Source organism: Kogia breviceps, chromosome 15, assembly GCF_026419965.1.
Source record: "Kogia breviceps isolate mKogBre1 chromosome 15, mKogBre1 haplotype 1, whole genome shotgun sequence".
NCBI classification, from domain to species: Eukaryota; Metazoa; Chordata; class Mammalia; order Artiodactyla; family Physeteridae; genus Kogia; species Kogia breviceps.
In genome coordinates, this window is record NC_081324.1 from 7171060 (window position 1) to 7187601 (window position 16542).

At 42.3% G+C, this 16542-nt stretch overlaps 1 protein-coding gene across 2 annotated transcripts in view; it reads left to right on the plus strand.

Moving 5' to 3' along the window:
• Window positions 1-954: 954 nt before the first annotated feature.
• CD226 (CD226 molecule) overlaps window positions 955-16542 on the plus strand; it is an 88382-nt gene continuing 72794 nt past the window's right edge. The window contains exons 1-3 of one of the 2 annotated variants that reach the window (XM_067014378.1): window positions 955-1327; window positions 8956-9120; window positions 9425-9763. In XM_067014378.1, the coding sequence (XP_066870479.1) occupies window positions 9075-9120; window positions 9425-9763 (385 nt within the window). In that variant the 5' untranslated portion in view covers window positions 955-1327; window positions 8956-9074. Of the gene's footprint in view, window positions 1328-4590; window positions 4998-8955; window positions 9121-9424; window positions 9764-16542 lie in introns of those variants that run through there. The other variant, XM_067014379.1, reaches the window with a different exon arrangement.

The window sequence follows — 16542 nt, forward strand, 5'->3', positions numbered from 1 at the left end:
CCACTTATTGAAGAGACTGTCTCTTCTCCATTGAATATTCTTGTCTCCTTTGTTGTAGATTAAATGACCATAAGTGCATAGGTTTATTTCTGGGCTCTTTATTCTGTTCCATTGAGCTATGTGTCTGTTTTTGTGCCAGGATCATACTGTTTTGATTACTGTAGCTTTAGTAGTATACTGTAGTATAGTCTGAAGTCAGGGAGTGTAATACCTCCAGCTCTATTCTTCTTTCTCAAGATTGTTTTGGCTATTTGGGGTCTTTTGTTTCTATACAAATTGTAGGATTATTTCTTCTTGTTCTGTGAAAAATACGCTTGGTATTTTGATATAGATTGGATTGAATCTGTAGATTGCCTTGGGTAGTATGGTCATTTTAACAATATTATTATTCCAATCCACAAACATGGTATATCTTTCTGTTTGTGACATCTTCAGTTTCTTTCATCAGGGTCTTATCATTTTCTGATATTTTACCTCCTTAGGTAGGTTTATTCCTAGGTACTTTATTCTTTTCGATGTGATTGTAAATGGGTTTGTTTTCTTAATTTCTCTTTCTGATAGTTCATTATTAGTGTATAGAAATGCAACATATCTCTGTATATTAACTTTGTATCCTAGCACATGTATGTTATGTGCTGTTTTGGAAAGTAAAAAATTTCTTTAAAGTACCTGGGATGCAGCAGTATTGAGAGTATAAGAGGCCGAATAAAATATTCAGAGCTTTGTATCTGAAATTCCCCATCTGGGTGGAGGGCACTTGGCTGAGATAACATGAGGGTGGTGTTTGCCAGCCTGGATGCTCCACTGGGGCTGGGAGGGTCTTTGCTGTCATCAAAGTCCTGGGAGCTGGAGGCCCCATGGCTAGTCCAAGATAGATCAGGATTTGAACATAAGTCTCTTTGCAACGCCCATACTCTTTTGTTTATAGGGGAGTAACTCTCTCACTGACTAACCATAATGCAGAGGGAGTGTTATCACATAGCAGCAGCACAGAGTAACGTGGGATGCAGAGGAGAAAGGAATGAGCTCTGTCAGGGGATGGCTGCGGAGAAGAGATAGTGAATATCTGCAAGTCCCCATCCGTCCATGGACAGTGGCTGTCTGCTGCTTCCTGGGGTCTTTAGAACCAATTCCCAAAGAGGAACTTAGTACTTACCCGGGCCTGATACTCAGGTCAGGAGTCCTGAAAATGTGTGTGCAAGTATTTATTTCCTTGAAACCTTGAGACCATCAGGAGAGGGGAGGTTGATAAACAGAGAAGGAAGAAGAAGACAGGGGCCAGTGGAGTCCTGGGTGCTGCCTGCTGGGCCCAGCAATGCCACACCAGGTGAGGAGAGGGTGTGGGCTCACAGTCTGGGTAGAACTTTTCAGAATGGCTCATTTGCTGTCTTATTTTTATGAGTGGACGTGTATTGAAAAAAGTTCTTCACTTGGTATATTACAGACATTTTGCATGTCTAAATATAGATCTGCATAACCATTAAAGAGCCGCAGAGCATCCCAGCCTATGGACTTAGCACAATTAATTGAGCCAGTCCACTAGAGAAAGGCATGCAGATTGTTTCCACTTTTCATTAATAGAAATAATGCTGTAATAAACATTTCCATTTTTAAACACAGATCTTTGCTAAATTTATTGTTCTTTAGTATAACTATCTTGAGGTGACTTTGCTGGGTCAGAGGATACAATAAGTCATATCTTAACTCTTCTGCATAGAAAATGTGTACCTGCATGCATTTGCACTCACAGCATCTGGCATTTGTGTTTCCATCTGCTCTTGTTAACAATGGTCACTGTCATTCTTTTCATTTGTATATTTATATATTTGACATGCAAAAATTAATTTGTCATTGTTTTCATTTTTATTAATTAATTCATTTCATTTATTACAACTGGTGGGATTAAATAGCTTTTTACATTTTTCTATCTGTAGTCCTTCTTATGTGAATTGATGTTGATCATACATTGCCTGTTTTCTACTGGGACATTTGTGGGATTTCTTTTTGTCATTGATATTTAAGTACTTTGCACTTAGAAAATACTACACTTCTATGTCATCCTTCTCCTGATTCTCCTGACTTTTGCTTTGTTAGTGTGTGATATTTGCCACACCAGAGTTTTAAGTTTTTATGTAGGAAAAGCTATCACGTTTTCCCTGGCTTTGGCATTTTATATGTGTGTGTGTGTGTGTATATATATATATATATATATATATATATATATATATATATATATACACACACACACACACACACACATATATACACATCTTAAAATGTGTACCTTAATATATTTATATATATACATATTCAATATGTATGTAATCTCAAAACCAAAAATCCATCTCTACCCTCAAGCTTATAAAACATATTCTCCCCTTTTTTAGAATATTTTTCTTTTTCAAATTATTAATACCTTTGAAACATGTGCTGCTGCGACAGCTGAGTGTAGTGATCAGGGTCCTTAGTTGTAACTTTCCAAAGTACTTCTGTCTAAGGTGAGAAGGAAGCAACTTGAAGGGACAGGGGACGCAGAGCAGGTCACAGAACGAATGGGTGTGAGTTGCGGGGCACTGGCTCCGTGCCACTAGGCTGGCCACAGTTCCCCCAGGGCCGCCCCCGCAGGCCTGTAAAGACACCCTTGCAGCCGGCACAGGCCCTGCCGCCACCGCACAGGGACACCCAGCTCTCCTGCTGCTGGCAGAGCCTGTGTGCTGCTGTCTTGGGCATTGGTAGGGATGCAGCCCTGCCGCCCTCTGGCCAGAATGGACCCTTGGGGCCCTGCTGATACCCTGCTTTGAATCCTCAAGCTTTGGATTTGGATTCCGATGGAATAAATGTGTTGGCAAGAGTCTAGGTCCCCCACCCAGGCACTAGCTATGCGGGGCCTCTGGTGGGCGTGGCGAGGTCCTGCTGCCCGGGGGTGGCAGACGTCCACGGGGTGGGGGGTGGATGCCGACTGCAGCTTTTCCCAATAGCCAGTCACTTTCACTAACACCCTACAGTAGACAATGAGTTCTTTCCCTGCTGCGCTGAAATGTCACTGTTGTCATATGATGAACATCGGTAATTCTTCTTTTTATACCCAAATTAATTCTGGGTTTATTAAAAAGAGGCTGACAACCTGACTTGCAGAGCCACCATTCCCTGTCTACTCATTTCTGAAAAACCGTTTTCCATGAGACCTAATTACACTTTATTTGATGCAACTTAATTATGGGAAAACATTTTACACGTATGTGAAACACCTACCCGATCCTGACCGACTAGAACACTGGGTGACCCAGGAGTTTAGATGCTAGTGTTGAAAAGATGGTAAACCATTCACATTAGACAAAGAAAGCCCTTTTAGTGGAGTAAGAGAGTATTTCACGTCCCACAGTTGCTCAAAGCATTTTTTTCTCCTCCAGGAGGCCTCTTCCCTTTGCTTAACCATATTCTTGATATTCTTCCTCAGTGAGGTTGACTGACTTCTTGGGTGAGCCCAGCTTCTGCCACAGATCTGGTTACTTCTTTCACTAACTCACTCTTTAGCCAGAGGGAACTCTGATGAAAAAGTTCTGTATTGGTTTCCTGCATGGTTTGTTGCTTATTATTATTTCAAGCCTGATTGTATCAGAATGGCAACGCCTGTGCAGATATTCTTGCTGTTACGAAGGAACGTAGCAGATCCCCCTCTGGTCCCAGCAGAGGTACATTTGTTTTGAAATCTTTGAAGTGATCCTGGTTTCCATTCAGAGCTGCTCTCTGAGCTTCATGAGATCAGTAAACCACCTTCATTTTTTTAGGTCAGCAGCACCTTTAAGGCCAAATTATTAGGTGGGTCTGGAGTGAAGGAAGGGAGTGAGCAAAGATGTAAGATGTAAGACAGGAAAAAACAGCAGAGTTCAAGTGCATCTGGCCTTGTAAGTCGGTAAGAAGTTGGATATTCTTTTGCGGATGGTGAGGCCTTGAAGGCAGTGACACAGTCAGGCAGGTGTTTTAGGAAGCTCCCTCTGTCCCACAATTCAGTGGTCGAAAGACATTTGTGTGATGCAAGGCAGCACTTCAAGGTCTTTTGCATGCTTTCAGGCATACACAGTGTGCAGAAGAGGCCAGCCTGAGTGTGTGACCTGTCGTTCAGTGTTTGGGGCAGGTTAGCCCCCAGCAAGTGGCTTCTCTTCTGTCAGATGCCATCTTTTCTCCCCAGTATTTCCACGAATTGCGTGAACTCAACTTCAGCCACAGCCCTTCATGGTGGTTTAACCTCCATTCCCTAGTACATCAAAAGGATAAGCGAAACTAACTCTGCTGTCCTCTGGAACAACCTAGAAACTATTGCATGCCTGGGACAAAGAAGCTGATAGACTTGCGGGGACAATTCTTAGGAAACCACCAACTTGTGTGCTTTTTGTGTCAGAGAATCAGAGAGTCAGAGAACAACACTGAAAAGAGTATCTAGGAGGTAAGATTCAAACACTCTGAGATATGGGCAGAGATAAGCTTCCTGCACTTCTGAGACTTCTGACTCTGAAGTGCTTTGATTGGCAGGAAAACACATGGGGAAGAAAAGGCAAAGTAACCAATTTCGAGTTTTTTGTGTGTAGTTTCAGTTCAGAGTTAGAACATTCACAGTGAAAGTATATCCTTTCAGATTGTAGAAGCTTAGGTGGGGCAAAGAGAAGGACAGAAGTATATCTGAGTTGGGAATGAGTCGGAGAAGCTAAAACGGTAAAGATGCTTCCAGAAGCAGGGACACTTCTTGACTGGTTTTAATCCTCCTTAGTGAAATATTAGTGATTTACTTCAGCTCCGACCTGAGGGAGCTCTGGTGGAGAGGGCATAGGACGAACGCCCCCAGCTGCTCCCAAGATGCCGGCTAGGGGATGAGCACATCCGGGGAGATGGCCTTGACCAAAAGAGGGTGAGGCCAAGAGGCCATGGTAAACAGGAAGCCCTTAACCAAGACACACACCGGGAAGGAAGAGTCAGAGGAAGCAGAGCGCTCACTTCTCAAGGTCAGTAACCTTCTAGAGAAAAGACTGGATGTGACCAAGTTCACACTTTTAAAATTATCAGTGGGCAGGGAGTTCGGGCTGTGGATACGGGAGGATGACGAGGAGGTAAAGCAGGGGGAGAGCTGCAGGGAAAAGCTTTTTAGTTAATTCACAGAATGGTTGACCTCTACGAACCTCTAAGTTTACGAGGGGCATAGTTTAGTGAAAGGGTGTCGCATAAAGTCCTTGTTCTCAATCCTTGTTCCTGGGAAAACCTGGTAGTCTGGGTCTTGAGAATAAGAAAATTTAGCTCTTTTACCAGAGTCAGGCTATCAGGCTTAAACTACCTTCCTTCAAGTAAGCCTGAGCAAGGATGAACTTCAATAATAAAGATTCCCTCTACAGGTTTAAATAATCCTAAGCAAGGGCTGGTGAACTTTTTCTGCAAAGGGCCAGAAAATTAATACTTTTGGCTCTGCAGGCCACGTGGTCTCTGCTGCAGCTACTCATAGTGGCACGGACACGGCCGTAGACACGTAGACAGATGGGCATGTCTGAGTTCCAGCTAAACCATTTCCAGCAATGGGACAGTGGGCTGGCTTGTTCTGGAGGATCCCCCCCTGAGGCTGAACTAAAGTCTGTGCTTTGAATGGAAGTAAGTGTTTATGGCCCCTCAGCGGCAATGGAACCTGTCCTGGGGGCAGCTCTGTGACTCACCAGAGGCCCTGGTTGGAAAGATTCTCTTAAGAGGATGCTGTGAGGCAGGGAGTGGAAACCTGGACCACCTGCACCGCCTGGAAGCAGGAGCCTCTGAGCAGCCCAGACCTCCCAGCCAGGGCACCATCAGGTCTGCCTCTAAAAACAAGGGAGGGGGCTAAGGACCGCGCAGCTGTGACCCTTCCGACCCAGCGGCTTGTTCTCAGGGCTTAGCCCAGGTTTTCTCTTTCACAGGCCTCGGCTCCCCAGCATGTGGACAGCTGTCCAAGCTGGGGAGGAAAGGCGTGGGAGCAGGAACGGGCTCCCAGACACAGCAGGAGTCTCAGCGCGGGCTGGGGAATGCTGGCTTAGGGAACCGAGTGGAGACTAGGATCCTCCCAGTTTCAGAAAAGGCACCAGCATCCGGGAAAGCAGAACATCTCACAGGGGCAGAGCAGTGGCTGAGGAGGTGGAGAAGGTCTGTAAGGACAGCCAGGAGAGGAAGCAGCAGGTCTGAAGAGGGCCACCAAGCCCAGGCCACCTAGGGGCACCCAAGCCAGATGAACTTGTGAGATGAAGTCACTTCTGAGGTTTGCTGACACATATTCAACAGTAGACAAATCCAGGAATATCTTGATTAATGCCATCCTTGAGGATGAAGCTCTTTTATACAGACAGCTCTATTAGAAAAAAAAACCTTGAGCCACAATCCCTTCATAAATCATGCAAAAACTGGCTGCCTACACAACAAAAATAGCTCCGGACCAGTCTGTTTTCCTTTCGTTAGACATTGATAAATAGGGCTCATCCTTAGCAAAGCTGTAACAGCTGAACTTTATCTTCAGTCCCATGTCTTTCTGTACCTTTTTTTTCACATCTGAGACCTCTAGGTCCTTTGAGTTTAGACATATCAGAATGCAAGTGCCCTTCTGCTTTCTTCATCCTTTAGCTGCGCTGACTTCAGTGCCTTGCGAATGAAGGGGTTCCTACTAGTTATTATCAATGAGCACCCGTTTTCCAGTAACCCCCCCGCATTCCCGAGTCCTTACTCCCAGTGTGGGGGCAGGCGTTCACTGAGGGGTCCTTCTGTCTTTCTGGCGTGAAATATAATTTCCTTGACTCTGATTGGATCTACTCAGTCCACGCTTGGCTTCGCCACCTCCAGCCCCCAAATTAGTCATAGTTGTCAGAGGAATGGCTCAGATTTGTCATAATATCCCAGTGGTGGTGTAGGAGAAATGGATGCCCAAACCAAAACAGGTTTTTGTTAGGAGTGAGGAGAAGGAAATGGGTGATGCTCAGCTCTCTTTCTAAGAACTTAAATCAGATAATGTAATTCTGGTGCCTAAAAGCCTCCAATAGCTTCCACTTGCTCTTAGAATTGTATCAGAAAATCTTCATCCTATCTATTTACCCAATCTAATCTTTTGTCATTGTCTGTCCCCGTCTCCTCTCAATGGCTCCAGCTACAATGATTTTTTAAAACAAGTTCCTCCTAGAGCTGTTATTGTTTATGTCATAGACACATGTCCCAGGAATTGTGCTTGGTGCTGGAGTGACAGATGCAAGCAAGATGTCGAGTTTGAACTCCCTTATGGGTGTCATTCAAGACACTTTCAAACCAGACCCAATTTCATTTTTGTCCCTTCCCACCCACTAGACGGTAATCACATCATTTCCTGAAAATGCCCCGTGTTTTTGCACCTTTATCTCCTCTTCTTATTTCTCTACTTGGAAAGTCTCATTCAGGTTGGAAGGTCCAGGATGTGGTACACTTTTTTTTTTTTTTTTTTAACAAAATCTTCCCCACAGCTGTTAGAATGAATTGTTCCTCTCTGGGATGTTGTAAAACTTCATCAAAGAAATGATCTAGTTTTATTATAATGAATTGCTCCTTTAATCTATCTGACCCAATACGTTATGCATGACTAGAGGGCAGAGACTGTGTCTTTCTCATGCTTGTGTCTCCAGGACCTAAGCAGGGTACCTGGTAGAGCTCAGTAAAGTTTTCATCAAATTGCTTCATTAAATTACTTTCAAGACAGAGATGAGAGTTACTTCACCTGACTATATCACAGAGCTGTTACAGGCACAGATAATATAGATGTGAAAGGTTTTGGAAAATAGAATGCCCTGTAACCATAAGGCAGCACTATATGTTATTATATGGACACATTATAATTTTGTTTTGATTATCATTACATTTTTTATTTCATATTTGATTTCATGCTTCCTGAGAAAGTTCCCACATTAGATACTGATGTTAAGGAGAAGACACCTGCTGGTGAACTTTTGGATGGAATCACATAGGCTCAGAGTCAGCATTAGGCAAAGCTGTCTTTAGTGGTACCCGCTCCCCCTTTTCTCAATTTCCCCCCCCTTTTATTTTGACCCTCTCATCAGGGGTCAAATGCATTCTTACATTGTTGCCTTTTGTTACAGAGGCAATGATATATTTTTATGCTGACATGGTTATATGTTCCCAGCAAGTTCTTAGGAAACGAAACTGTTATTTTATAAGAGAGGGAAGGGAACAAGGACGTACCTACTAAGATTATATAAGACAGAACCACGGGGGGAAATTAGGTGAAGTGTACACAGATCCTCTCTGTACTATTTCTGCAAATTCCTGTGACTGTACAATTATTTCAAAATAAAAAGTTTAAAAAAATCAACGATAATGGTGGATGTGTATATTCCCTGAGCCACGATACTTCGGAATCTGGAGGGCCTTCAGCGGTCCCTTCATCACCCCCGAAGCAAATGCCTGAGGTCAGCGAAGAGGCAAAGGGGACAGGAAGGCCATGCCCCATGGGCCGTCCATGCTGGTGGAGCTGCAGGCCCCTTCTGTGCCCTGTAGACTCTGCCCCAATCTCACATTCTCAGTGCAAACTTCCCAGCCCTCCTATCCAGGGGGGAACACTACTACCACGCCATCCTGGTCCCCACTTTCCTGCTTTGTTTTTCTTCATGCACTTACCACCTAACTCTATTGTGTCCTTCTTTACTTTATTTTCTACCTCTTCCCACTAGAATGTAAGTTCCATTATGGCAAGGATATTTTTTTAAACATTTATTGCTGTATCCTCATCACCTAGAGCAGATTTGGGCCCAGAGCACACACTCAGAGAATGTTTGTTCAAATGAATGAATCTTTATAGAAAATGAAAGCTTGAAAATAAGCTATTTCCCCGAGAGAGAAGTAACTCAAATCTGCCCATCTTTGTACGAGAGCAAACCTGACTTTGAAGCTAAGACCTTTTTTCCTGTGTTCATACTTCAGATAAAGAAGACTCTGCTGATAGGATCTGAGAGGAAGGAAACAGTGCATCGTGCTGGGGCTCTCAATGTGACATTATAAATTGTCTTTCTGTAGACTGGCCTCCCAAACAGGTTCCAGAGATGGATTACCTTGCTTTCCTCTTGGCTATTCTTTATGTATACAAAGGTAAAGATAATGTCTTCATTTAAAGAATTTACTCCTTTTTTAGTCTTACAGTGTGACATGTTCAGAATTTATAATGCCCTTAGTTGGCTTAGATAATTTCTCACTTGTTCAGAAAAACTACAAGTTGTAAATACCAATTATCAGCAGTGGAAACCTTTTTAGACTAAGGTAGAGACTGTTAGCCTTTACCATGATCTCAATTTACTATCTTGCTAGGTCTAGAGTAAGCTTCAGATGTCTGTTTGGTGTTTCAATCATCAGGTCTAATTGAATTCACATGATCACATGATGGTGTGTCTTTCAGCTCGATGTGAAGAGATGTTTTGGGACACAACTGTTAAACTTGCTAAGAATATGGCCCTAGAATGCGTGTATCCATCAAAGGACACTTTAACCCAGATGGAGTGGTTCAAGATCAAGACACTGGAGAGAGAGTCCATAGCCATTTTCAACCCTACTTACCGTGTGATCATAAGAGAGCCGTATGCTGATAGGGTTTACTTTTCAAATTCGACCACGGCCTCTAACGATATGACTTTGTCCTTCCATAATGCCTCTGAGGTGGACGTTGGCTTCTATTCCTGCTTTCTTCATACTTTCCCACATGGAACCTGGGAAAAGGTGATACAGGTGGTTCCATCAGGTAAGTGAAATTTTTATTTACCTTTTTACCCATCTACAATATTTGTTTCTGTAAAGACCAAGTCGAAACTGTGAAATGCTTTATCATGTTTTTGTGCCATTTTCCAATTCCATTTCTAGATTCTATATTATTGTTTCAAAGAAATAATACTGTGAATCAATTCCGTTTTTCTTAATGTGCTATCATTTCTGAGTAGAAGAAGCATCTCATGAACTCGAATGCCATGGGAGAAAGCACAGGCTTTATCTTGTCTTAATGAGAACTTGAACCTAGATGAAGCTGATGTTGGCAATGTTTGGGTTCAGGGGTCAGACACCTCCTGTGACATAGTCCCATTTCCTTTGGCTTCCAGCCCTGCTTGTTCAGAGTCCTTTCTGTAACACCGAATCTGGGTTTATTAGTGAATCCTAGGCAGGGTTCAAGCACTGGCTCTGTTTTAAGCTTCATCCAAGTTACACTAGCGAAGATGCTTCAGAAATTGCAAGCTGTCATTTCAGAAAGAATCGCATGATCTCTTGAAGTATTTCCTGCCATGTCTACCAGTGATTGTGGTTTGACGCTTAGTTAGTCCTGCAAGTAATAGCCACATGGATTGGGTGTGGTATGTTGGAAAAACTTGGGTTTTATAGCCTTTACTTCCTTTAGAACCTTATATTAGCTGCTCAGTCCCTCTGAATCTCCGGTTCCTGAGCAGTAAATTCAGTTAATAATACCGTTCTCTTTGTTGAATGGTTTAGGCGTCATATATGTAAGGAACGTGGCCCGTGGTAGTCGGGGAATGGTAGGTATTATTATTACTGTCACTGTTATTATTTCCTAGGCTTTTGATACAAAATGACTAGTGATGAAATTTTTAATTGTCAGAGATAGTCTAGGGAAGGAAATAATTTGGGACTGTGTGTTTCTCGTCTGGTGTCTCTCAAATTATATCCCAAGTAGACATCCAGCAGAGCACATCATATACCCCCTGATATAGTGCTTTCTATTTAAGAAATCCGTATTATAAAAGAACCATTTAAAGTACTATATAAGGAATATCTAATGGTCAGGAAGTAAGAAAAATTCCCATGTGTTAGTTTTCCCTTTCTGTTTAGGTGTAGCTAAACTCCATAATAATTCTCTGTATATGGGTGAGGCTTACAGAGTGTCAATTAGCAAAATCTCCTTGGTTAAATACTTACTCATTACAGACTCCATTTTGCCACTCAAGGTCTCATTTGCTGTTGTGTGCAGCCCCATGTTAAATGCTGTTTGCAAGTCTTCAGTGTATAGTCCACTCTGCTTAGCCATGCAGGTGACGGAGAGGATGGGAAGGGTGTTAGGGGTGAGTTGTTTGACACATGGCCTGAGCCACCATGGCCAGAAATAGATGCCCTTCCCCACCCTGCCTCGTGTGGTGAGCTTTTGTAGTTTGGGTCCCAAATCAGGTTATTCCGATTTCTGTAAAGAACAACCAATTGAAAACAGGTACACCTGAAACTAACACAACATTGTCAATCAACTATACTCCAATAAAATTAAAATATTAAAAAAACAAAAATGTCCATCAACAGAGGAATGGCTAAAGAAGATATTGTACATATATACATATATACACTAATATGTATAAGATAGAAAACTAATAAGAACGTGCTGTATAGCACAAGGAACTACACTGTATAGTAGAAACGAACACAACATTGTAAAACAACTATACCCCAATAAAAAAAAATAAAAAAGGAAAAAAAGAAAACAGGTAGAACAGTGGTTACCAGGGTGGGGAGGTGGGGGAACGGGGGAGATAGACGTTGGTCGGAGTACAGAGTTGAAGTTATGCAGGATGAACAAGTCTAGAGACCCAATGTACAGCATGAAGACATTAATGATAGTTAATATCATTGTCTTGAACACTGGAAATTTGCTAAGAGAGTAGATTTCAGGTGCTCTTATCACCAAAAAATGGTAACTATATGGGGAGAAGATGTGTAAATTAGCTTGACTATAGTAATCATTCCACATATCATTTTGTTGTATATGCCCTAAACATATGCAATTTTTATTAAAAGCAAAACAAAACAAAAACAGGTGGCTTGACCTCTTGTGAAGGTTTAGGATAGAGGGTAGCACTAAATTATTGAGAACTAAATTATGGTTGCCACACCAAAGCAGGATTTTTAGCATAATGTATGAATGATTTTGGCAATATTTTCTTAATTTTATCATCCAGATTTATTTCTGCTGTTATTATTTTGAGGACACGAAAAGGGAGATATCTGCCTCATGGGGCTTTTTCAGAAACAGTGGTGAGATTTTCAGTCAGTCACCAAGAAAGGGGTGGCCAACTCTTCATCTAGTTCAGATTAGAATCTGATGGCATTCTTAAACATATTTTGCTGTTGTTTTGATCATTTATATTTTTAAAGAATAGATTGCATTAACCAGCCAGGGAGAGTATTTCATTCACTTTTGAGATTTGGAGAGCTTCATTATTTTTTAAAACTAAGAAAGATAGTGAATTTATAAAATATTGTAGCTGTATTTACATTAAATATACTTAAATATACTTAACCTTGAATATACTAAATTGACCTTAAATATACTTAAATTCTTCCGTGTGTGCTTTATTAACAACATATCAGGATCTACAAATATTACATGCTTGTATAACATAAAGGGGGAGTTGATGATCCATTTAACGGTGATATATTGGACTTGGAATCTGGAAATCTTAATCTGTATAACAGATCATTAAGATCTTCAAAAAGGTGAAGGAATTGAGCCACATGCTCTCTAAATATACTGGTTTCTCCTGTTCACTGAAAGCTGATGATGTGTGAGGAACTTGATCAGTACCTTACCTAGGTCTTCTCGTTTAACGCCCCCTGCACACTTGGCTGTGGACGTAACCTTGATTTTCGAGTGAGGGCACCAAAGGGAAGTAAGGTCTTGTAATCTGTTCAAGTACTCAGACTTCGTTTGTGTCCATTGGATAGAGTTGCAATTCCAGGATGGAAAATGCCAGCTTGGGGGGCATAGGAGCCGGCGGTTTGGCCTCCCTCCCCCTTGAGTTTTCAGCCCAGAGTTGAAGAGCAAATTGGATGTCTTATTCTGGATAAATGATATTGCTAATGCAAAATTATGTTAAAACGTATGTTACCTTCAGAACAGGCATTTCTTAATCAGTAACTGATTTAGAACATTTAATGGCAAGAATGGCTGCATTTATTTCACTGCCTCATGGAACAATATGCTGAGGCGACTTGAGAGGTGGCATTTCAAAGGTAGCCCTTTCATGGCAGGGTTTGTGGTGGAGTGGGGTTGTGGAGGAAATTACCGTAACCCGTGTGTCTCTGGCTTTACCAGTCGCTTAAGGCAAATGTAGTTATATTTATGGAAATGTCCCCCCAAATGTATGATGCACCCAAAAAACTCTGCTAGCTAACTCTGATTAGGCACCTACTGTGTGTGAAGTAAACGCCTGTCCTCTCGTTTAATGCTTGTGAGACACCAGGCGGAAGATTAGCTTGCTCACATTGTACCGCTGAGGAAACCAAAGTTCAGGCTCGTTACCCAACTCAAGGTTGCTGAGCTGCTGGGCCGCAGCACCAGGATGAAACCAGCTGGTGCGTCCAACGAGCCAGAAGTGAGAGGGAGGGGAGCTTGCCACCAGCAGAGTGAACGTGAACAAGTTTTTTAAAAATTGAAGTAGAGTTGCTGTACAATATTATATGTTACGGGTGTACAATGTGGCAGCTCACAATTTTTAAAGCTTATACTCCATTTATGGTCATTATCGAATATTGGCTATATTCCCTGTGTTGTACAATGTATCCTGGTAGCTTATCTAATACATAATAGTTTGTACCAGGAATTTTTTAGCATAGAGACGCTGGTGTGAGGGGAAAAGAGAAAAACGGCATCTCCGGGGGGTACTGATGGTGTGGAGGAGGCATGAGGAAATCTTGTTCACGCAGGGGACAGAGCCTGGGTGGTCTGCCTGGAGCACAGAGCTCCAGGAGGGGTAGGTCTCACCCGGGCTCCGGGGCCCCTCACCGCCTGAGAGGCAACCTTGAGGGTGAGGAAGAAACTGTGACGGTGGGACCCTCTCTCTGCTCTTACAGCAGAGGTGCTCTGGGGCCCCAGGTAAGGTTTTATACAGTAGATCCTATGTTTAAGAAAGAAGCCGAAGCCCATGGGGCAGGAGAATGTTGGAGAAGAACTTGGGAAGATGGGACGGCCCAATGTTGCTGAGCCTAATGGGGTGGGAACTTGACCCTGCAGTGTAGACTGTGGGAAGTCTCTGAATGTTTTCAGAGGGAGACACGTAATGACCACTTTTTTTTCACCACCTAGAAGATTAAACTAGTTGCATCCTTATAGAAGGGAAAGAGTTTAAGGGGCAGAGTGAACAACTGTTATTTTATGGATTGGAACGTTTATCCACTGCTAGTAGGAGTGTAAAAGCTGGTGGATCTGCTGTATTATTGGTACTGGTAATATTCAGAGTTCTCCAGAGAAACAGAACCAACAGGGTGTGTCTGTGTACAGAAAGACACGTATCATGAGGAATCGGCTCATGTGATCGTCGAGACTGCAGTGTGGGCCAGCAGGCTGGAGACCCCGGAAAACCAGGGGTGCTGTAGATGCAGCCCGAAAGGAGGCCAGGCAGGCCAGTCTTTTTGTCGTATTCAGACCTTCAGGTGATTGATTGAATGAGGCCCACCCACATTACGTAGGCCAGTCTGCTTACTCAAAATTCACCAATTTAAATGTTCATCTTATCAAAAACCACCCTCCAAATTAACACCTGAAATTAACCATCACATCTATTTTGGAAAATGACACTGTGTTAGCCAGTTAAAGAACCCCACTCCTAAGACCTAATCATTCTCTCTATTGTATATTCTGGGGATTGCCCACATGTAGGAGAAATGCCTGAGAATGGTTAAGGCAGCAGATCCCTGTGACAGCCAACAAATGAATGACTGATCACGATGCTTATCAACAGGGATGGATTTGGGGAACCTTGTGTGAAAGAAAAAAGCAAGTTTCAAAAAAACATACAGGGGATGATTCCTTTCCTTTAAAGTTTAGAGACATGCAGCTAAACAATATGCTACTTATAGATACAAACGTGTGGTAAAACCCTAAGGAAAGCAGATCTCCGAAGCACAGGCAGGAAGGAGATAGAACCAGGAGGGAATACAAGGGTCTTCCAAGTTCAAAATCAGGTGTTTTTCTTATACAGGTGTTTTATTTCCCATCTGTCTGAAAAATGTTTTATGAAGCTTCCCTCAAATCTATTGAATTTCTAATAAAAACAGTGAAGAAGGATACAATTGCAATTTTGAGCAGTTCACAGGTAATTATCTAAGTGAAGGGTAAGATCTTCATTTTGATTTGGCCTGGAGGTCTGGAAGAGGGAAAACAAGGATTCCAAATTTTTATGATTCAGGGACTGAAAAATGATGGTTTCACTTAAAAAGATGGGAAATTAAGAGACCGGTTTGGCTTGGAAGAGAGTAAATAAGTTCGGTTTCAGATGCATTGAGTTGTAAAGTAGCCTTTGACCAGCTCACGGCTGGAATTATGGAATGACAAACCATAATGAAGTTCAGGATTGAAAATACCAATATTGGAGTCATCTGGATGATCAACCAGCACACGTGATTAAATAAATAATCAATAATTATTAATAAATAATTATTAACTAAGAAAGTACTTGTACATGGCACAGAAGCTGAGGCTGTGGCATTGAAGGATGGTCGCGTCGAAGTGGGGGGAGCATTCGCGTTAAAGACTGGAGAGGGCATAGCGAGGGGAGGGAGGGAAGAAGCGGGGGAGACTCGAGATGCAGGACAGACGCGGAACTGGTGTAGGAGCCAGAAGGGTTTCCTCTTAGCTCATGTGTACAGGAGAGGGTTAGATGGTCCCCTCCACACATTCCGGTGCTCTGTGTGGCTGTATCACATAGATTTCTCACGCTGTAATCTTCCACACTCCAACCCCCCCCATCTCAACTTTGACAAGGGATGTTCCTCACTGTCTCCTTTTTAAGGTTTCATTCTTTCCTGGGTGGGATGAGGCTCCCTGTGTGTCATCCATGCTCAGTCTTAGATGGGTCTTATCTCTATTCCCGTCAACGTCAGTATTTGCTTTTCTCTTGCCACTTACTTTTTTTTTTTTCTAATGTTGGGGTGATCTTAGGATTTAAATTTTATTTAAATCTGGAAATAGGGAAATGGCCCACATCTGGCTGTAGAAATGGGTGTGCTGATTTGTGGGACCGAATTCACTTATCCATTAATTCACTCATCAAGTCTTATTGAGAACCTACTATATTCAAGATAATGTCTGTGGTGGGGAAGCTAAAAAGACATGATCTTAGCTCTAAACAGTATGCAGAGCATTAGGGGAGATAAAAGTTGTATTTCACAAATTATACCGTAAAGCAAAGAGTAAGTGCTATTGTAATTCAGAGGGTAGAATTTACTTTCAACCAGGAAACTTAGGATAGATTCCCTGAAAGGGGGGAATTTGAAGTTTACCTTGAAGGAGGTAAGTCAGAATATTTGGACATGGAGTTGGGCGGAGTAGCATTCAGGAGAATTGCTTTAAATATTATCTAAAAAATAGATAACTTTGGCTCTTCTTTAACCTACTTTGCAAGCCAACACATAGGATTGATCAACAATGAATACAGTTTATTCTGGTTTAAAATTCATGGCTTGGTTTATTTCAACATGTTGACTTAATGCTTCAAAAGGCATAGGAATCCAGATGTGTTATGCAATTATATT